Genomic DNA, 23,620 nt, shown 5'->3' on the forward strand with positions numbered 1-23,620 from the left:
TGGATTAAAGAGTAATAGATTTAAGGAGAATTTGGACAAACTTGGAGTGTTTCCCCTGAGTTTGTAAACTGAAGGTTGACCCTGATAAAGGCATGTGAAATTATTAGAGGTGTAGATAGGGTAGATAGTCCTTTTGCCAGGGTGGAAGTGACAAATTCAGTAGGGCATAGATTTAAGATGAGAGAGTGGAAAGATTATGGAGATCTATGAGTCAAGTTATTTTATACACAGAGAGTGATTGGTACCTGGAATGTACTGAGGAGGTGTAGAAGCAGGTACACTAGTAACAAGTTTAGACGGGCACAAGAACAGGCAGGGAATGGAGGAATACTGACCATGTGCAGGAAGATGGGATTAGTTTGAATTGGAATCAGACATCGTGGGCCAAAGGATCTATTCCTGTGCTGTACCGGTCTATAGTTACAAAATGGGCCAGAGATTTGGACTGTTCATTATATGGCCAAAGGCAGCTACTCACCAAAGGCTGTGTACATTGAGAGCCACCGTGCTGCTGGCATTGAGACTGAAGACTGGAAGTGACTAGGCACAGGTTTCGAGCAGAGAAGACTGGAAGTGACTAGGCATAGGTTTCGAGCAGAGAAGACTGGAAGTGACTAGGCACAGGTCTTGAGCAGAGAAGAATGGAAGTGACTAGGCACTGGTTTTGAGCAAAGTCGGGAAGTGACTAGGCACTGGTTTTGAGCAGAGAAGACTGGAAGTGACTAGAGACCGGTTTTGAGCAGAGAAGACTGGAAGTGACTAGGGACCGGTTTTGAACAGAGAAGACTGGAAGTGACTAGAGCCGGTTTTAAGCAGAGAAGACTGGAAGTGAGGAGGGCCAGTTTTGAGCAGAGAAGACTGGAAGTGACTAGCAATAAGTTTTGAGCAGAGAAGACTGGAAGTGACTAGGCACAGGTTTTGAGCAGAGAAGACTGGAAGTGACTAGTGCCAGTTTTGAGCAGAGAAGACTCGAAGTGTCTAGGGCCGGTTTTGAGCAGAGAAGACTGGAAGTGACTAGGCACAGGTTTCGAGCAGAGAAGACTGGAAGTGACTAGGCACAGGTTTTGAGCAGAGAAGACTGTAAGTGACTAGTGCCAGTTTTGAGCAGAGAAGACTCGAAGTGTCTAGGGCCGGTTTTGAGCAGAGAAGACTGGAAGTGACTAGGCACAGGTTTCGAGCAGAGAAGACTGGAAGTGACTAGGGCCGGTTTTGAGCAGAGAAGACTGGAAGTGACTAGGCACAGGTTTTGAGCAGAGAAGACTGGAAGTGACTAGAGACCGGTTTCGAGCAGAGAAGACTGGAAGTGACTAGGGCCGGTTTTGAGCAGAGAAGACTGGAAGTGACTAGGCACAGGTTTTGAGCAGAGAAGACTGGAAGTGACTAGTGCCAGTTTTGAGCAGAGAAGACTCGAAGTGTCTAGGGCCGGTTTTGAGCAGAGAAGACTGGAAGTGACTAGGCACAGGTTTCGAGCAGAGAAGACTGGAAGTGACTAGGGCCGGTTTTGAGCAGAGAAGACTGGAAGTGACTAGGCACTGGTTTTGAGCAGAGAAGACTGGAAGTGACTAGGGCCGGTTTTGAGCAGAGAAGACTGGAAGTGACTAGGCACTGGTTTTGAGCAGAGAAGACATGGAGTGACTAGGCACAGGTTTTGAGCAGAGAAGACTGGAAGTGACTAGGGCCAGTTTTGAGCAGAGAAGACTCGAAGTGACTTGGGACAGTTTTGAGCAGAGAAGACTGGAAGTGACTAGACATAAGTTTCGAGCAGAGAAGACTGGAAGTGACTAGGGCCGGTTTTGAGCAGAGAAGACTGGAAGTGACTAGGCACAGGTTTCGAGCAGAGAAGACTCGAAGTGACTAGGGACAGTTTTGAGCAGAGAAGACTGGAAGTGACTAGGGCCAGTTTCGAGCAGAGAAGACATGAAGTGACTAGGCACAGGTTTTGAGCAGAGAAGACTGGAAGTGACTAGGGCCGGTTTTGAGCAGAGAAGACTGGAAGTGACTAGGGCCAGTTTTGAGCAGAGAAGACTGGAAGTGACTAGGGACAGTTTTGAGCAGAGAAGTCTGGAAGTGACTAGGGCCAGTTTTGAGCAGAGAAGACTCGAAGTGACTAGGGACAGTTTTGAGCAGAGAAGACTGGAAGTGACTAGGCACAGGTTTCGAGCAGAGAAGACTGGAAGTGAGAAGGCACAGGTTTTGAGCAGAGAAGACATGAAGTGACTAGGCACAGGTTTTGAGCAGAGAAGACATGAAGTGACTAGGCACAGGTTTTGAGCAGAGAAGACTGGAAGTGACTAGGGCCGGTTTTGAGCAGAGAAGACTGGAAGTGACTTGGGACAGTTTTGAGCAGAGAAGACTGGAAGTGACTAGGGCCAGTTTCGAGCAGAGAAGACATGAAGTGACTAGGCACAGGTTTTGAGCAGAGAAGACTGGAAGTGACTAGGGCCGGTTTTGAGCAGAGAAGACTGGAAGTGACTAGGGCCAGTTTTGAGCAGAGAAGACTGGAAGTGACTAGGGACAGTTTTGAGCAGAGAAGTCTGGAAGTGACTAGGGCCAGTTTTGAGCAGAGAAGACTCGAAGTGACTAGGGACAGTTTTGAGCAGAGAAGACTGGAAGTGACTAGGCACAGGTTTCGAGCAGAGAAGACTGGAAGTGAGAAGGCACAGGTTTTGAGCAGAGAAGACATGAAGTGACTAGGCACAGGTTTTGAGCAGAGAAGACATGAAGTGACTAGGCACAGGTTTTGAGCAGAGAAGACTGGAAGTGACTAGGGCCGGTTTTGAGCAGAGAAGACTGGAAGTGACTAGGGCCAGTTTTGAGCAGAGAAGACTGGAAGTGACTAGGCACTGGTTTTGAGCAGAGAAGACTGGAAGTGACTAGGGACCGGTTTTGAACAGAGAAGACTGGAAGTGACTAGGCACAGGTTTTGAGCAGAGAAGACTGGAAGTGACAGTTTTGAGCAGAGAAGATTCAAACGTCATGGGATGAATAAAGGGGAAGAACTGGGAAACAGGAGTGAGCTGGGCAAGAGGAGGTGAGGTGCAGATTGATAATCAGCAATGGCAGTGACTGGGAAAGATGACAATCTAAGAGTGAGGTGGAATCGAGAAGGAGACACATTGAGAAACAGAAGAGACGACTATTTGAAATGATGGGGCTGTTGGAAGACAAGTGGTTGGGAAGCTGGGAATGGCACTGCAAGTTGAGGTGACTGAGTTACTGGAACAAGCTGAAGAGAAGAGACCCAGCGTCAGAGGGAAGTTACTAGGAACCATGAAGGGTTGTGGATTAGGGATGAGAGAGCAATTGGGCCAAGCAATGGGCAGTTAGGAGATCAGCAGGAGAGGAGTGGGGAAGTGAGTCAGGGGAGCTTGGAGAATGGAAAATATGGAGAGGGAGAGATCATGGGGTATGCCGGCCTTTAACAACTATTTGATAACTTCAGTGCTGACCTGCTTTCCAATCTTCAGGACAAACAGGCTTAACATAGAAAGCTTTACAACTGGTGCATCTAAAAACCATCAGAGCTGTTTTAAGTGCTACTTTTGATGTCTCCATCAAGATGGCCGAAAGAACACTTTTGGTTCATATCCGTGCACGTCTGTTGCATACATATTTTTATCTCAAGCCTGGTGTCACTGAATTTCAAAGTCAACCTACCCAACTTTAAAACAGATATTTGGCTTTTGGCATCACATGACCACATTAGACAGAAATGGTTTATTTTATCTGACTGACGTCCGCTTGTCCTTGAGCGGTTGTGTATTGTATTTGGTGAATACAGGGTTGCTCGTTGCAGTGCAGCTTTCACCCTGCTGCCTGGCTCGATCTTAACAAGGTGAATGAAGCATTGGCTTTATCCAATTGGCACCTACTTCTCCCACAACTAATACGTCCTGTTCTTTGTCTCCAGAGTACTAGCAAAACCATTCCTGAAGAAAACTGATCCCAAGGATGAAGCATTGTCTCTTTTGAGAAAGGCAGGACCTTCAGATCTTCCAGAGGTAGGGAAACCAGCTCAGCCTGAAACAGTTCTGGGACAGTTCCTCACATGCCTTCTACCTCTGCCCTGCTTAGTAAAGAAACATCTTCCCAGCTCCTACATTTTTAACACCATAACACAAGGAGAAAATAAGTTTTTTGTTTTGATGCCCAGGTTGCTGAGGAGTTCAGGACTAATCTTTTGGTCCTGGAGAGCCCTGCAAACAACAATTAATGGTCTGGTGGTGTACATTCACCTCTGAACCTCAGTGAGACAGTAAGCGTAGGAAAGGGTTGAGTCTCACAGTTTTGGATGTTTTCCTCCAAACGTTAAGCTGAAGGCCTGGCTGTCTGACTGGAGGCTCCTGGCTCCACTCTGGCTGGCATTTCCTTCTCAGATAAAAGCACCAAGATAACTGATTATTACCCACATCCTAATAGTACCATGTCAAAAACTACAAGTGTCTTCCCTCAACAGCCTCAGTAAATCTCTAGGGCACCAGGATGGGATGGAATACTAAGTATTTTGCCAAGCACTCATATTGCTTGGTGCTGTCAGTAAACCACGTGCTAACATAAACATCAGTGCTAATGTACCGGTTGCAGTGTACGCAAGATGAAGTGCAGAAAATTACCAAGGTTTCTGTGACAGTATCTCTCCAGTCCACCCCTCACAATCAGAATCAGGTTCATTATCTCTGGCATATGTCATGAAATATGTTATTTTGTGGCAGCAGTACACACAGATGGTTGATTGCCTGCTGTAAATCACCCTTCGGTATAGGTTAAAGATCTATGGCTCATTTGAAAGATTTGAATGATCTACGATGGATCTAAAGGTGAGTTATATTGGGACATAGGGAGAAGAGAGTAGGACAGACAGAATTCATACCCTGAGAGCCAGATGGACGGGCAACTTCCTTCTGTGTTGTTAGAAGACAAGGGAGGCTGGCACATGGGAACTCTATTCCTTCTTGATGACTGAACACCCACTTAGATATGTTGGGCAAATCTGCAGAATCTTCCCACAGCCTGTGAGTATTTTCACCGTATGTGTCAATATTTTCACCAGACACGTCGGTATTTTCACCATATATATCAGTATTATCACCGTATATATCAATATTTTCACCAGACATGTCAGTATTTTCACCATATATATCAGTATTATCACCGTGCATGTCAGTATTTTCACCGTACACATCAGTATTTTCACCAGACACGTCAGTATTTTCACCGTATATATCAGTATTTTCACAGTACACGTCAGTATTATCACCGTGCACGTCAGTATTTTCACTGTACACGTGTATTTTCACCGTATATATCAGTATTTTCACTGTACAGGTCAGTATTTTCACCAGACATGTCAGTATTTTCACCGTATATATCAGTATTTTCACCGTATATATCAGTATTTTCACTGTACACGTCAGTATTTTCACCAGACATGTCAGTATTTTCACCGTATATATCAGTATTTTCACTGTACACATCAGTATTTTCACCGTATATATCAGTATTTTCAACGTACACGTCAGTATTTTCCCTGTACACATCAGTATTTTCACCAGACATGTCAGTATTTTCACCGTATATATCAGTATTTTCACCAGACATGTCAGTATTTTCTCCATATATATATCAGTATTTTCACTGTATATATCAGTATTTTCACTGTACACGTCAGTATTTTCACCAGACATGTCAGTATTTTCTCCATATATATATCAGTATTTTCACCGTATATATCAGTATTTTCACTGTACACGTCAGTATTTTCACCATACACATCAGTATTTTCACCGTATATATCAGTATTTTCACTGTACACGTCAGTATTTTCACAGTACACGTCAGTATTTTCACCAGACATGTCAGTATTTTCACCGTATATATCAGTATTTTCACTGTACACATCAGTATTTTCACCGTATATATCAGTATTTTCAACGTACACGTCAGTATTTTCCCTGTACACATCAGTATTTTCACCAGACATGTCAGTATTTTCACCGTATATATCAGTATTTTCACAGTACACGTCAGTATTTTCACCAGACATGTCAGTATTTTCACCATATATATCAGTATTATCACCATGCACGTCAGTATTTTCACTGTACACGTCAGTATTTTCACCATACACGTCAGTATTTTCACTATATATCAGTATTTTCACTGTACACGTCAGTATTTTCACCGTATATATCAGTATTTTCACAGTACACGTCAGTATTTTCACCAGACATGTCAGTATTTTCACCATATATATCAGTATTATCACCGTGCACATCAGTATTTTCACTGTACACGTCAGTATTTTCACCAGACATGTCAGTATTTTCACCGTATATATCAGTATTTTCACCATACACGTCAGTATTTTCACTGTATATATCAGTATTTTCACTGTATATATCAGTATTTTCACTGTACACGTCAGTATTTTCACCAGACATGTCAGTATTTTCACCGTATATATCAGTATTTTCACTGTATGCAGCAGTATTTTCTCTGTACACATCCAGTATTTTCACTGTACACGTCAGTATTTTCACCGTATATATCAGTATCTTCACTGTACATGTCAGTATTTTCACCATATATATCAGTATTTTCACCATATATATCAATATTTTCACTGTGTACGTCAGTATTTTCACCGTATATATCGGTATTTTCACTGTACACATCCAGTATTTTTATTGTACACGTCAGTATTTTCACCATACACGTCAGTATTTTCACTGTATATATCAGTATTTTCACTGTACACATCAGTATTTTCACCATATATATCAGTATTTTCACTGTACACATCAGTATTTTCACTGTACACGTCAGTATTTTCACCGTGCATGTCAGTATTTTCACCAGACATGTCAGTGCATTCACTGGATAGTTACAGTGTGATGTTTCACCTGGCTGTGGTATCTAGAACCAGGGGCTACATCTGATGATAAGGTGTTCACAAGAGAGTGCAGATGCAGGAATTTAGAGCAACAAACAATCTGCTGGAGGTACTCAGTGGATCGAACAGCATCTGTAGGAATCATTGCTTCAGAGCCTGACGATGGGTCTGACCCTAAATATCAACAATTCTGCAACCCCTGCCCCACTCTCACACCCGCTGAGTCCACTATCACGTTGTCACTCAAATAGGGTGCTGACCATTCAGGAACAAGATTCAGTAATGGATGAATTGAGCTTTCAGATTCTCAATTCAAGACGGCTGCAGATCCTCAGGCACTGAGTATACTCAAGGTTGATGCTGGTTCTATTTTTAGACATGAAAATAATCAAAGGAATGGTGGAAAATATCACTGAGATGAGACATCAGTAAAGATGTTGATGGGTTGGGTGCCGAAGAGCTTCCACCTGTTTTTGTTTATAATACCTTTGTGTTCAGTGATGGATCATCAGGGCCAAGCTTGTGGGGCAACAAGTGGAGTCTCGCTACAGGAAGAGGAGAATAAAGAATGGACCCACTAGTCAAAGATCTAGTGGTTAATCTACCCACAGATTAGATGGAGTGCAGGTGCTGAAGTTTGTAGAGCTTCCCCTAAAGTCTCTCCCATTTCTATTGCAGGATGGAAATGGAACATCAGCTGCAAAAGTTCCACCCAAAACAGCACCAAAACCGCAGCACCGTCCTCTGTCCTCTCAGTCCTCGATACATCAGCAACTCAACCTTCTACTGTCGCCCAAAGATGCTCCGCCCCCACCTCCTCCTCTACCTCCTTCTTTAGCTGGCTTATCTCCAACTTCAACTAACGGTGAATTTCAGCTCTCCCCATCGTCACCAAGGGGAGTATCAGGTAGGTTCGAGCAGGGGATCATCCAGGCAATCCACAGTACTACTTAGGGTTAAATATCCCAGCCTTCACGCAAATAGAAACAGTAGCTGAAAATTCTTGCCCAACTTTATGAAGTTCCAGTGCTCACTACAGACAGAATAAACTCTAATCATACGGTGCGATATTCACCAGTGTTGCAGGGTGTCTCTGCGTGTGTTTCTGTGATTAGCAGGCCAGCAGTGGCTGCTCTTGAGGCTTGGATGTAGTGTTCTTGCCTCCTGAGTCTGAGGTTATGAGTTCGAGTCTCACAGATTTGGAGAAGAGCAGGCAAGTTATCCCTAATCCCTTCCTCAATGTTTAGATCTCAGACAACGTTTGAAAAACATAACTCGGTCATGATCATATTGCTGTCAGTGGAAGCTTGCTGAGCCCTAATTAGCAGCCACATTTTCTACATTATAGCAGAGGCCCCAAAAGAGTAAAATAATTTGTCTTTTTTATCAAATGTGCCCATCTTTTGCTCCACACTTATCCCGGCCAGACATGATTTGAGCTGGCAGCGGCTGGCACTTCAGTGCCATCTTCAATGGGCGCTGTCTCTCAGAGATATTGTCCAAGGTGCCAGCCCCTCACATTACACACCTCTGAATGAAGAGTGCTGGAATTCACATGCTGTCTTGATCATTTACTGCAGTATCTCTCTATCTATTTATTTATTTAGAGATGCAGTGCAGAACAGGCTCTACCGGCCCAGCGAGCCGCACCACCCAGCAAACCTCCGTTTAGCACTAGCCTAATCACAAGACAACTGACCTATTAACCTGCATGTCTTTGGACTGTGGGAGGAAACCAGAGCACCCGCAGGAAGTCCACATGCTCGCAGGAAGGACGTTAAAGCTTTCTTACAGGGGACGCTGGAATGCACTCTGAACTCCAATGGCCTGAGTTGAAGTAGCATCACACTAACCACGACACTACCGTAGTATTAATCGATGGGCCTTGTAGTGCTCAGTTTGGCTGTGGCATTTTCTTACAGTGTGATCGCATTTCCATAGTTACATTCATGGTTCTGTAGCTCTGTGGGATTTTCTAAAGGTTCCACAAAATGAAAATACTTTCCCTTCTTTCTTTTAGCAATATCATTACAAGATGAGAATATAAAAACCCAACTCTACAGACGGACAGCCAGTGTATATTTCTCTTACATCAATGTTCCTTGGAAGCTCTACCTGCGCAAAGAGGTACGGTATATACTATCACATACTTCTAACAAGAACGTAGAGCAGAGTGACAACCAGAAACTTGTAATACAGCTGTACACCAGTGATTACTAATCTATGTAATTAGAAGAAGCTGCAAAATCTAAGGCAGGGGTCGGCAACGTTTACCACTGAAAGAGCCAATATGGACCCATTTTCCACAGAAAAGAAAACACTGGGAGCCACAAAACCCGTTTGATATTTAAAATGAAATAACACTGCATACGTTTTTTTTTGCCTTTATGCTATGTATAAACAAACTATAATGTGTTGCATTTATGAAATTGATGAACTCCTGCAGAGAAAACGAAATTACATTTCTGCATGCAACAAAAACATTTTGAACTCCGAAAAAAAGACGTTGGGTTGAAGGTTACTCCATAGTTAGCCTACCTTGGATCGAAGAATTAAAAGAAAGTGCGCACTGGCGGGTGTCAGGCATTGGCAGTGGTGATGTATATTAATAGCGATAAAAAACACGTTGTAGCGGTGTGCTACATGCAGCGCTAAAATAAAGACACTGCAGTCAAAGGTAGCTTTATTCGAACTAAACAGCCTTGCTTTAAAGCCTCCCTCAACCCGTCCCCGTGGGCGCGGATGCTCCAAAAGACACGTACTCACAAACCCCAGTAGGCTATCTCCCTTAGCCGGAACGGTGGCTAATTGTGAGCCGGTTCGGATGTGCCAGGAAATGGGGTCTCCACAAAGTTTTTAGATTGTACAAGATCACCATAATCTTCAAATTTCGAAATACATTTCAAAAACTAACAAACCACGGGGAGCCGCATCACAGATATCAAAGAGCCGCAGGTTGCCGACCCCTGATCTAAGGTCTCTTTCTTGATGCTGCTTGTATAAATGAACAGTAGAGGCAACACTAACACAGAACGCTCATGAGCTTTCAACTAACAGCAGTGTCTGATACAACAATGTATCAGTCATACAATGTGGTACATTCATTTCTCTAAGGTGCAGATATACTTTTATCTAGTACTCTGCTTCCATTATGGGAAAGAGAACCCACACACAGCATCACCTATTTACAACTGGCTATGTATTTGTCAGTACACTGATATAAAATGAATCATTGATCGATCCAATTAATCTGCTGCTCTTTAATTCACTGAACGCTTCAGCATAGGCTGCACTTTGCCTCTGATTTATTCACTGAACACTTCAGCATAGGCTGCACTTTGCCTCTGACTTATTCACTGAACACTTCAGCATAGGCTGCACTTTGCCTCTGATTTATTCACTGAACACTTCAGCATAGGCTGCACTTTGCCTCTGATTTATTCACTGAACACTTCAGCATAGGCTGCACTTTGCCTCTGTTTTAAGCCTCATAGGCTTCACGGACAGTTGTCTCGCAACCATTTTTACCACCGTAGCTTCACTATCACAGTCTGCGATTGCTTTACTGACCAGTTGCCCATCGATACATGTTGCTTAGTGTTGGATATGGTGAGCCAAATGGCCTTTTTCTGTGCTGTACCATCCCTTCCTCAAGGGTATGGTAATCTGCTGGGGTTGTCTATTACGTCCAGTGCTCCCGATGCGACCTCCTCTACATTGGTGAGACCGATCGTAAACTGGGGGACTACTTTGTCAAGAACCTGTACTCCATCCGCTATACTGGATGGTATGTTGCCTCCCAGGTGCCAGGGACAGGGCCATCTCAGATCATGTCCACAGCATCTTAGTGAAGAAAGGGGAGCAGCCAGATGTCTTGGTACATATTGGTATCAATGACATAGGAAGGAAAAGCAAAGAGGTCCTGAAGAGAGAATGTAGAAAGCTGGGTAAAGCAGAGAAGCAGGACCTCCTGGGCAGTAATTTCTGGATTGCTGCCTGTGCCACGTGCCAGTAAGGGTAGAAACAGGATGATCTGGCAGATAAATGTGTGCCTGAGTAGCTGGTGCAGGGGCAGGGCTTCAGGTTCTTGGGTCATTGGGATCTCTTCTGGGCGAGGTATGACCTGTAGAAAAGGGACCAATTGCACCTAAACCCCTCCTCGCAGGCAGGTTTGTTAGAGCTATTGGGAAGGGTTTAAACATTAGGAGTCTTTAAGATCCTCTTGGACAGGCACATGGATGAAAGAAAAACAGAGGATTATGGGGTAGTGTGGGTTTAGTAATTTTTTTAAGGAGTATATGGGTCAGCACAACATGGAGGACTGAAGGGCCTGTACTGTGCTGTAGTATTCTAGTGTCTTCTAGTGTCTAAACTAATTTAGGAACTGGAATGAAGGGACTCAGGATAGGATGGATGGTAAGAAAGCAAAGTTAGCATGCAGTCAGACTGTTAGGAAGGGCAGGTGGATGATAGGACATAATTGCAGACAACAGAGTGAACATCAGTGAATTAGGGATGCAAAATCAAAAAGGGTAGCAAATACAGCATTCAAAGTGTTATATCTCAATGCACGGAGTATAAGAAATAAGGTGGATGATCTTGTTGCACTATTGCAAGGCATGATATTGTGGCCATCACTGAATCGTGGCTGAAGGACGGTTGTAGTTGGGAGCTGAATGTCCAGGGTTACATGTTGTATCGGAGGGACAGGAGGGTCGGCAGAGGGGGTGTTGTGGCTCCGCTGGTAAAGAATGGCATCAAATCAGTGGAAAGATGTGACATTGAATTGGAAGATGTTGAACTCTTGTGGGTTGAATTAAGAAACTGCAAGGGTAAAAGGACTCTTGATGGCAGATATATACAGACCTCCCAACAATAGCTGGGATGTGAACCACAGATTACAACAGGAAATAGAAAAGGCATGTCAAAAGGGTAATGTTACGATAGTCTTGGCAGATTTTAACGCGCAGGTCGATGGGAAAATCAGGTTGGTAATGGATCTCAAGAGAGTGAGTTTGTCAAGTGCCTATGAGTGGCTTTTTACAGCAGTTTGTTGTTGAGCCTACTAGGGGATCAGCTGAACTGGATTGGGTGTTGTGTAATGAACTGGAGGCGATTAGGGAGCTTAAGGTAAAGGAACCTTAGGTGCAGTGATCACAATATGATTGAAATTTGACAGAGAGAAAGTAAAATCTGATGCAACAGTATTTCAGTGGAGTAAAGGGAATTACAGTGGTATGAGAGAGGAGTTGGCCAAAGTAAATTGGAAGGAGATGCTGGCAGGGATGTCAGCAGAGCAGCAATGGCATACATTTCTGGGAAAAATGAGGAAGATGTAGGACAGATGTATTCCAGAAATGAAGAAAAACTCAAATGGCAAAATAGCACAACTGTGGCTGACAAGGGAAGCCAAAGCTAATGTAAAAACGAAAGAGAGGGCATATAAAAAAGCACAAATTAGTGGGAAGATAGAGGATTGGGAAATTTTTAAAAACCTACAGAAACCAACAAAAAATCATTGGAAGGGAAAAGATGAAATATGAAAGCAAGTTAGCAAACAATATTAAAATGGATAGCAAAAGCTTTTTACAAGTATGTAAAAAAATAAAAGAGAGATGTAAGTGGATGTAGTTCTGATAGAAAGTGAGATTGGAGAAGTAATAACAGAGGCCAAGGAGATGGTAGATGAACTAAATGAGTATTTTGCATTAGTCTTCCCTGTGGAAGACACCATCTATATGCCAGATGTCATAGTGTGTGAAGGAAGAGAAGTGAATGCAGTTACTATTATAAGGGAGGAGATGCTCAGAATGCTTTAAGACCTAAGGGTACTTAAGTCACCTGGACCAGATGAACTGCACCCTAGGGTTCTGAAAGATGTAGAGGTAGAGATTGTGGAGGCATTAGTAATGATTTTTCAAAAATCATTGGACTCTGGCATGGTGCCAGAGGACTGGAAAATTGCAAATGTCACACCACTCTTTAAGAAAGAAGGAAGGCAGCTGAAAGGAAGTTATGGACCAGCTAGCCTGACCTCAGTGGTTGGGGAAGATGTTGGAGTCAATTGTTAAGGATGAGGTTATGGAGTACTGTATTTGGTGACACAGGACAAGGCAGGACAAAATCAAGATGGTTTCCTTAAGGGGAAATCCTGCCTGACGAACCCATTGGAATTCTTTGAGGAAATTACAAGTAGGATAGATAAAAGGGATGCAGTGGATGTTGTATATTTGAACTTCCAGAAGGCTTTTGACAAGGTGCTTACCAAGTTACGAGCCCATGGTATTACAGGAAAGTTACTAGCATGGTTAAAACATTGGCTGATTGGGAGAAGGCAGCAAGTGGGAATAAAAGGATCTTTGTCTGGTTGGCTGCCAGCAACTAGTTATGTTCTGCAGGGGTCCGTGTCAGGACCGCTTCTTTTTATGTTGTATCAGTGATTTAGATGATGGAATAGTTAACTTTGTTGCTAAATTTGCAGATGATACAAAAATTGGTGGAAGGGTAGGTAGTGTTGAGGAAATAGGTAGGCTGCAAAAGGACTTTTAGGATTAGGAGAAAGGGCAAAATAGTGGCAAATGAAATACAATTCGGAAATGCATGGTCATGCACTTTGGTAGTAGAAATAAATGTGCAGTTTATTTTCTAAATGGGGAGAAAATCCAAAAATCTCAGATGCAAAGTGTTTTGGGAGTCCTTGTGCAGAACATCCTAAAGGTTAACTTGCAGGTTGAGTCAGTCAAGAGGAAAGTAAATGTTGACATTCATTTCAAGAGATCTTGAAAACAAGAGCAGTGATGTGATGCTGAGGCTTTATAAGACACTGGTGAGGTCTCACATTAAGTATTGTGAACAGTTTTGGGCTCTGCATCTTAGAAAAGATGTGCTGGCACAGGAAAGGGTCCAGAGGCAGTTCACAAGGATGATTCGATGAATGGAATGGTTATTATATGAGGAACATTTGATGGTTCTGGATCTGTACTCACTGGAATTTAGAAGTATGTGGGGGATCTCATTGAAACTTTTCAAATGTTGAAAGGCCTAGACAGAGTAGCTGCTGAAAGGATGTTTTCCAAGGTGGGAGAGTCTAGGACAAGAGGGCACAGCCTCAGGTTACAGGGGCGTCCATAAAGGACAGACATGCAGAAAAATTTCTTTAGCCAGAGGGTTATGAATTTGTGGAATTTATTACCACAGGCAGCTGTGGAGACTAGGTCATTGGGTGTATTTAAGGCAGAGATTAATAGGTTCTTGATTGGACATGGCATCAAAGATTACAGGGAGAAGGTCAGGGAATGGGGCTGAGGTGGGGATAAAAAGATTGGCCATGATTGAATGGCAGAGCAGACTCAATGGCCCAAATGGCCTAATTCTGGTCTTATGATCTTAAAAGCAGAACTTTGTGGTGGCCAAACATTTTAATTTGATTCCTATTCATGTTCTGACATGGCTGTCCATGGCCTCCTCTTATGCCACCCTGAGGGTGGAGGAGCAACACCTTACACCGAGTGGTCTTCCACCAGCTGGCATAAATACCAATTTCTCCTTCCAGTAAACAAATTCCCCTCCCCTGTTCCCCACTCTGACCTTTTACTTCTTCTCACCTGCCTATGACTTCCCTCTGGGTCCCCTCCTCCTTCCCTTTCTCCTGTGGTCCTATCAGCTTCTTTCTTCTCCTTGCCACATGTCACTTTCCAGGTAGCCTCTTCCTTCCCCCCAGCTTTTTATTCAGACATCTTCCCCCTTCCTTCTCAGTCCTGAGGAAGGGTCTCGGCCTGAAACATTGTTTGTTTCTGTCCGTAGATGCTGCCTGACGGGCTGACTTCCTCTGGTGTTTTTTGTGTGTGCTAGGGTATGGTACTACAATAGTTAGCTTATGGTGTTTGATTGTGATGACACAAACTGACTCTCCGTTCAGCGCTGAGTGCTGCTGATTTTTGTCAATAGGGTTGTAGAGATTTTTCTTTTCTCTGAATCTCTAATCCTTGGCTATTCTCCCACAGCTCTTTTACCCACGGGAGAAGTTTAATTCTGAATATATTCTCAACCTGCTGTGCGAACAGGTAAGAACACCCCAGTGGCTGAACTGCGCACTATGGATGTCTGATCAGTGAACCAGGCTAGTCACCTCCGGGAAAAGCCCTGTGTGGAGCAGACTGGGAACAGGTTCATGTGGGATGGTGGTGGTTGGGGGGTGTGGCCAGGGGGATCACTGGGAGCAGCTTCATATGGAGTGATAAGAGTCATTGTGACCATGTTCCAGTACCGTCGGACTCAAATACAGACTGGGGTTATGTTAGGAATGTGACTGATTATATCACAAATGTGTGGCTCTGTTCATATTCTGATCTCCTACCAATTCTGTTTCACTTTGTGCAGCTAACCTGACCAGCAGGCTGGTTTTATGTAACACTATTGACAGCCAAGTTCTAACACCTGCACATTCAAGTACCAATGACACTAACCCTTTATAACTTGCTGCCCTGAGGTTAACTATAGTTGACAGAAGCACAGCCTACAACATAACCTTTACCAATAATTATCAGCATTGCAAATCACAAATAGTGATCCACCTCCATCTTAGGCATTCACTCAGGCTTGAGGGTTACTTGTGTCCACTCCACCTTGTTAGGTTAATGAGGTCAGCATGGTTGCTCCAGACTCACCCACTGAAGGGAGGTGGTCAGGATCTTGGTGTGTTCCTGATGCCTGACTTTGAGGTTCTTAGTCCCATCCTGAATGCTCCTGCTCCACATTGACCAGTCATGGACCCGGGTCTCCCAATGGGCAGTGGGGGTGCTGTATTTTTCCACAAGGCGTAGAGCACAACTTTGAATCTTCTGCTCTGCACACCTGTTGACCTCTTCCCTGAAAACAGCATGGAATGGCCACTGTTCTGAGGGTCTGATGTGTGGCCTGTCAGTGATATGACCTGCCTTGAGGTGCTTGCCTGGGAAAGGGCACTGACCTTTTGTTCCTTCCAGTAGATTTGGAGGCCTTTGCAGGAACATGGTATCTAGTTGTGCCTCAGTCTATGTTTTGTAGTTAGTGCAGGACTCAGAAACACAGGTGTTCAGAGCTCTGAATGTTGATCTATTGGCCTCCAGAGCTTGACGCCACTGCTCAAAAAAGCTTTCGTTCCTCCACCTTCAGTAAAAGGCAACTGCCTCCATCAAGCTTTAACACTTCTCATGTTCTTGTCAGGAAATGCCTAACCTCAAAGCAGAACTGCAAAGATGGTTTAGCTTTAATAATCAACTGCAAAATAACAAGCCACAAAACGAGAGACAGCAGGTACTTAGCACAAGGCAACAGGGTGGCTGAAGGTTAGGGAGGCTGGCTGGTTCAAAGAAGAACAAAGAGTGTTGAAGAGAGCTGGGTATAAACAGACTGCAGGTGACTCCTGTCAGCTGGGCGGAGACTGGGAAGCGCCTGCCTGTGCAGGCCTGACAGTTTCAGATTTTCCTTTGGGACAGACCCTGCCTCCATTACCATTTGCACTCACGATATATCCATGCAACACTGACCTACCTTATCTATCGCCCACTAGCACATACATCTACTGTAATTCTGTGCTTTGAGAGGTTGGTGAAGAAACACATCAACTCTTGCCCGAGAAGCAACTTGGATCTGCTCCAATTTTCCCACCGGCACAACAGATGCTATCTCATTGGCTCTTTGTTCAACTTTGGAACATCTGAATAGCAAAGGTGCATACATCAGGATGCTGTTTATCGACTACAGCTCAGCATTCAATACCATCATCCTCTCCAAATTAATCAATAAGCTCCAAGACCTTGGCCTGAATACCTCCTAGTGCAATTGGATCCTCAATTTCCTCACTTGCACATCCCAGCCAGTTTGGATTGGCAACATCTCCTCCATGATCTCTATCAGCACAGGTGCACCGCAAATGTGTGCTTTGCCCCCACTCTACTCATTTTTTACTTATGACTGTGAGGCCAAGTAGAGTTCTAAAGTCATATCTATGTTTGCTGACGACAGCACTGTTGTGGCTGAATCGGGGGTGGGGGGTAGTAATGAATCAACATTTAGGAGTGAGATTGAAAAATCTGGCTAAATGGTACCACAACAACAATCTTTAACTCAATGTCAACATGACCAAGGAGCTGATTATTGACTTCAGAAGAAGGAAAACTGGAAGTCAGACTTCCTCAGGTGATCAGGGGTACAGAGGGTCAGCATCTCAAGATTCATCAGTGCTGTCATTTCATTTCATAAGTGCCATGATGAAGAAAGCACATTAGCATCTTGCTTAGACTCGACATGTCATCTAAAACTTGGACAGAAGTGTGGTGGAGAGAATAGTTACTGGCTGCATCATGGCCTGGTATGGAAACGTCAATGGCCCTGAATGGAAAATCCTACAAATTTCAGTGAATACAGCCTAAACAATCAGCAGTAATGTCCTCCCCACATGGAGCACTGTTGCAGAAAAGAAGCATCCATCATCAAGGACCCCCACCACCCAGGACGTACTCTCTCCTCACTGCTACCATCAGGAAGAAGGTACAGGAACCTCAGAACCCACAACAGGAATAGTCATTATCCCTCAACCGTTAAGCTCTTGACCCAGAGGGGATAACTTTACTCAACTTCACTCACCCCATCATGAACTGTTCTCATAATCTATGGACTCACTTTCAAGGACTCTTCATCTCGTAGAAACAGAAAACCTACAGCACAATATGGCCTAGAGACCTTTTGCCCACAATGCTGTGCTGGACATGTACTTGCTTTAGAAATTACCTAGGGTTACCCATAGCCCTCTGTTTCTCATGTTCTCGATATATATTGCTTATTTATTTAGTATTTTTTCTCGTTTGGATTTGCACAGACTGTTGTCTTTTGCATAGTGGTCATTTGGTGTTTTATTGATTCTGTTGTGTTTAGTGGATTTACTGTGAATGCTGCAAGGAAATGAGTCTCGGGGTTGTATATGGTGACGGGTGTATTTTGATAATAAATTTACTTTGAACTTTGACCCACCCATCCTAAAGGATATTCCCAGCCTGACTGTCATATTTATTTTAATGGAGGGGTGGATGAAGCCTGGGCTGATGTAATTTTGCCTCTACTCACTGCTTGGGTTTAGTTGGGCCTTGATCAGCCTTGAGGTTTTATGGAAATCCAGAACTCTCATGGTGGGGCTTCACACAGATTGAGCAACGTTGATGAATCATTGCTATCCGTGGTTTCAGTGAATGGTGTTTCTGATGCCCCCTGTTTCTTACAATAGTATTTGTCAGCAGCTCACTGTGCAAAGGAATCCATTCTTCACTGGTCATAAACTAAAGGAGAGCCTCTGTCTGTCCCACACATCAATACCAGGGTCGCAGGATAACTGCATAATCTGAGCAGGGTTACTGTTTGGATTCTTAACTTCCATGCATGTTGAAAAGAGATTAAATACCAGTACTGCAGCTCTTCATAGAACTGAGTGAGGAGTGAGGGCCTCTGTTGGTCAGAGTTGACAGGGATATTGCTGCCTAGCTGTCTCGATGTGCAAGCCTGGACGGTACGATAGGAGAGCAAGCTGTTGGTCATGCAGCCAGCTCCCCCTCTTCACAGGCTATTTGAGGCGCACACCACTGGGAGCATTTAATAGGTAGTGGGAGCTTATCCCCATTGCCACCCTCAGTTATTACAACTTCATAGAGAACTATGTTCTAGTAATCCTAACATAGTTTTCTACCCTAATTTTCTCCACTGTTGTTTAATATATTTTAACACATCACAATCATCACAAACTGTGTAATTGAAGAGAACTGGAAATGTAGGCTGCCATTGTCATGACAGAATCTATAGCTACGACCGTTGACTGTGATGTTGATCACATGACTGTCATCTCCAACCACGCAGAGTCAAACCACTCAAGTGCTTGATACTCCAGTAGATCCCATAATGTAAAACTTAATTCAAGAAAGCAACCCAGTTGCAGGAATGAACCCAAAACTGGACAAGGGAATAGATTTGAGATGAGAGCATTCCATGAAAGTACATTTAACATTCAAAGATTTCAATGTAAAATTGATCACTATTGGAGGGATTTAATAAAAAGCTGCTACAACTTGTGAAATCCTGTGCACTGCAGCACTTTTCCCACTCCTCTACATATTTTTTCATTTATTTATTGAGTTGCCTTTATGTTTATTTCAAGATGTACCTAATTAAATTGTCAGAAGTTCGTAGACTCACCTGGACCTCGGAAACTGAGGTCTGTGCTGTTAACATTGTATTTTGTGTATGTGCACTTATGTGTCTCTGTTCATCTATCATGTATCACAAATAGAGTGTGTCTGCATCTAATTGCAACTGAACGTCTGCTCAGATCTTACAGGACACTTACTCAGGAGGCTGCAATCGCATTTCAAAGGAGGAACGGCAAAAGATGCGAAATCTACTTGGTAGGTTGTGGGCTGGGATCTCCCTTATTCTAAAAAGACAAGGACTGGTTCTGAGAGAACCAAGTTTGTGAGCAGGTGCCATTCTCAGGCAAGAAAGGTTTTGTGATCTGGAAGGAGTGCGAGTGTGAGTGAGTGAGTGAGTGAGTGAGTGAGTGTGTGTGTGTGTACACACACAAGAGAAACTTGCAGCAACGTTACAGGCACATAACATCAGATACAGAACGTTCACAAGGAATACATAAATGTAAATTATACACACATTTTACACTAAAGACACTTAGAACAAAAAAATAGTTCTTTTAAGTGTAAACTGATCAAAGTGGTATAGTGTTGCTAAACTAGTGTATCCCTGAACACAGCTGAACATCACGTTGGAACTAATATCAGGATGCTGCAAGACAGCGGTCTGAAAAAACGAATTGTTGTGGCTGCACGAGACAACTGGGCTGTTTACTTTTCTCGGCTGTTTTCTGTCAGTGTAAGTACAGCACCAACATAACCTCTTGTGAGAAACTGCTGATGGATTATGTATATATATTCTGGTTGGTAATCAGTGGTAAGCGAGGTGACAAAGGAATTGGTGCTGGACCCACAACTGTTCAGGATTTGGAAGAGGGGACTGATCGTAACATGTTTAAGTTTGTTGATGACACTAAATTGAGTAGAAAAGCAAATTACACAAAGGATGTGGAGAATCTACAGAGAGTTTGCAAATAGATTAAGGGAATGTGCAATGGTCTGGCATACTGAGTGCAACGTTGGTAAATAAAGGTCATCCATGTTGGAAGGAAAAATCAAAGGTCAGATTATTATTTAATAGGTGAAAGGCTGCAGCCTGCATTGTGTAGATCAAGTTAGAATTATTGTTATATGAATTGCAAAAGGTTGGCTTGGGGGTACAACAGGTTATCAAGAAGGCAAATATAACAGCCCCTCATTGTTAGAGGGATTGAATTTAAGAGCAAGGAGGTTTCGCTGCAATTTACTGGTGAGGCCACATCTGAAGTACTGCATGCAGTTCTGGTCTCCTTTTCTGGCTTTGGAGGAGGTGCATGAGTTGATTCCAGAGATGAGGGAGTTAGCCTACGAGGAGAGATTGAGACACCTTGGACTATACTCACTGGAATTCAGAAGAATTGGAGGGTATTTTATCAGGACACTTAAAATTATAAAGGGAGTATATAAGATTGAAGCAAGAGAGTTGTTTCCACTGGTAAGTGAGACTAGAACTAGGGGACGTAGCCTCAATATTTGGGGGAGTAGATTTACAGCAGAGATGAGAAGAAGCCTCTTTTACTAAGAACGTAGAGAAGCTGTGGAATTCTCAGCCTAGGGATGCAATGGATGCTACCGCATTAAATATATTTAAGACAGAGTCAGATAGAATTTTGCATAGCAGGGAAATCCAGGGTTCTGGGGAAAAGGCAGGTAGTTGCAGCTGAGTCCATGCCAGATCTCATTGCATTGTGGATCAGGCTTGTCGGGCCAGATGGCCAACTCCTGCTTCTGTTTCTTAGCTTTCTAATATACTTGCATCATTTGCACACTGTATAAAACAGTACTTCCTCTTGTCACACATTTGCTTTTGTTACACCAAGCAAATGTCACCAGGATGATCATAAACAGAAAGCTCTGACACGGTGGGGCATTGTCGATTCCATGTTGAGGGCTTTGTTCTGAATTGGGGTCACACCTTTACTTGTACTTCAGGGTGATGTTGGCAGCAACGTGGAGATTCTCAGTGTCTCTCATCGAGGAATCAAGCTGCTGAAATCTGTGAAAGCAGTTGGAATGAATCCTGAACATTACAAAGTTCTTCAAAGTTACAGGTAAAAGCACGAGAAAGAATCTTCCACTGTTAGCTTGTCATTATGCCCATATGTCTCAGTGGGTTAATGAGAAAATACAACAAGTTATTCAAGAAAGGAGAAAAAGAAAATTTGGGGAACTATAGGCCAGTTAGTTAGCTGGCAGTCGGAAGAAGTCTGAAATCCATTACAGCATACAAAGGCAAAAAATTACATCACCGAGCAAAGTAAACAAGAGTGAAATCATGTTTGACAGATTCCTTTGAGTTTTTAAAAAATCCATTTGCAGAATGAAGAAAAGGGGAATAATATTTTGGATTATCAAAAGGTATTTGTTACAGCACTCATGATTTTGGGGATTTACATATTGGAGGATGGACCAAAGAAATGAAAAAAACAAGGTGTGAATAATTCAGTCATTTTCAGGTTAGTGACGGTAACCAATACACAGATTAATTATTGCTGTTGATATTGATGACTTAGAAAAAGGGGCATGGAAAATCCAATAAAGGGGGGTCTGTTGTTGATGTTGTTAGCTGGGAAAGAGAGCAGTGAGAAAGATGCAACAAGGGTATATAGTATATAGTCAGGCCAGGAATCTGACAGATGGAATGTGAGGTTCTGTATTCTGATAGAAAGAATATAAAAACAGGGCTTTGATATGGAGAGCAGAGTTAAATATTGCATTTCACTCCAATTTGAATATAAACATTCAACAGAATGCACCAGATCATGTTAGAGAAAAGGAGATTTGGCCCATCCAGAATGTGCCTTCTACCAGAAGGGCAATTTCCTTTACGCTCTCTGTCCCATGGCACAACACATGGTTTTCTCTGCAGTTTTTGTCCAGTATATTGTTCTACTGTTATAAATACTGTTCTACCCAGGGTCCTTAAATCATTCCTAATAGGAACTCTTTTCCCTTACATCCTCAGTCTAAACTAATTACAAACTGTCACCACTTCAGCAAATTTTCTCTTGACCTTCCTCATTGAAGATGAGCCCCAGATTCCCTGTCTGTCCCTGCAGCTGAATCCCTGAACGCAGCTTACCCAGTCACTCACTGAACCTATCTTCTCCAGCCTCTCTCTACAACTGAAATCCCTGAAACAACTTCCCCAGTCTCTTCCTGAACCCAAATTCCCTAGTCTCTCCCTGAACCCAGCTTCTCCTATCTCTCCCTGTACCCAGATCCCCCAGTTTCTCCTTAAACCCAGATTCCCCAGTCTCTCCCTGAACCCAAATTCCCCAGTCTCTCCCTGAACCCAGATCCCCCAGTTTCTCCCTGAATCCAGCTTCCCCAGTCTTTCCCTGAACCCAGATTCCCAAGTTTCTCCCTGAACCCAGATTCCCCAGTCTCTCCCTGAACCCAGATTCCCCAGTCTCTCCTTGAATCCAGCTTCCCCAGTCTCTCCCTGAACCCAGATTCCCCAGTCTCTCCCTGAACCCAGATTCCCCAGTCTCTCCCTGAACCCAGCTTCCCCAGTCTCTCCCTGAACCCAGATTCCCCAGTCTCTCCCTGAACCCAGATTCCCCAGTCTCTCCCTGAATCCAGCTTCCCCAGTCTCTCCCTGAACCCAGATTCCCTTGTCTCTCCCTGAACCCAGATCCCCCAGTTTCTCCCTGAACCCAGATTCCCCAGTTTCTCCCTAAACCCAGATTCCCCAGTCTCTCCCTGAACCCAAATTCTCTAGTCTCTCCCTGAATCCAGCTTCCCCAGTCTCTCCCTGAACCCAGATTCCCCAGTCTCTCCCTGAACCCAGATTCCCTTGTCTCCCCTGAACCCAGATTCCCCAATCTCTCCCTGAATCCAGATTCCCTAGTCTCTCCCTGAATCCAGCTTCCCCAGTCTCTCCCTGAACCCAGATTCCCCAGTCTCTCCCTGAACCCAGATTCCCTAGTCTCTCCCTGAACCCAGATTCCCTTGTCTCCCCGAACCCAGATTCCCCAATCTCTCCCTGAATGCAGCTTCCCCAGTCTCTCCCTGAACCCAGATTCCCCAGTCTCTCCCTGAACCCAGATTCCCCAGCCTCTCCCTGAACCCAGATTCCCCAGTCTCTCCCTGAACCCAGATTCCCTAGTCTCTCCCTGAACCCAGCTTCTGCCATCTCTCCCTGAACCCAGATTCCCCAGTCCCTCCTTGAATCCAGCTTCTGCCATCTCTCCCTGAATCCAGCTTCTGCCATCTCTCCCTGAACTCAGCTTCCCCAGTCTCTCCCTGAACTCAGCTTCCCCAGTCTCTCCCTGAACCCAGATCCCCCAGTCTCTCCCTGAACCCAGATTCCCCAGTCTCTCCCTGAATCCAGCTTCCCCAGTCTCTCCCTGAACCCAGCTTCCCCAGTCTCTCCCTGAACCCAGATCCCCCAGTCTCCCCCTGAACCCAGATCCCCCAGTCTCTCCCTGAACCCAGATCCCCCAGTCTCTCCCTGAACCCAGCTTCTCCCATCTCTCTCTACAAATGAAATCCCTGAACCCAGAATGAGAGCCATGGG

General features: G+C 44.0%; 1 protein-coding gene across 1 annotated transcript in view; it reads left to right on the forward strand.

Annotated features, from left to right (window-relative positions):
- The window catches only part of LOC132380273 (unconventional myosin-XV-like), a 909,717-nt gene that overhangs the window by 798,195 nt on the left and 87,902 nt on the right, over positions 1–23,620 (forward strand). Inside the window, exons 47-53 of the mRNA XM_059949029.1 lie at positions 3,911–4,001; positions 7,571–7,799; positions 8,913–9,019; positions 14,896–14,955; positions 19,245–19,320; positions 19,680–19,798; positions 21,031–21,149. Coding sequence (XP_059805012.1) covers positions 3,911–4,001; positions 7,571–7,799; positions 8,913–9,019; positions 14,896–14,955; positions 19,245–19,320; positions 19,680–19,798; positions 21,031–21,149 — 801 coding nt within the window. The remainder of the gene's footprint in view (positions 1–3,910; positions 4,002–7,570; positions 7,800–8,912; positions 9,020–14,895; positions 14,956–19,244; positions 19,321–19,679; positions 19,799–21,030; positions 21,150–23,620) is intronic.

The sequence above is a fragment of the Hypanus sabinus genome, chromosome 23 (genome assembly GCF_030144855.1).
Source record: "Hypanus sabinus isolate sHypSab1 chromosome 23, sHypSab1.hap1, whole genome shotgun sequence".
Lineage (NCBI taxonomy): Eukaryota > Metazoa > Chordata > Chondrichthyes > Myliobatiformes > Dasyatidae > Hypanus > Hypanus sabinus.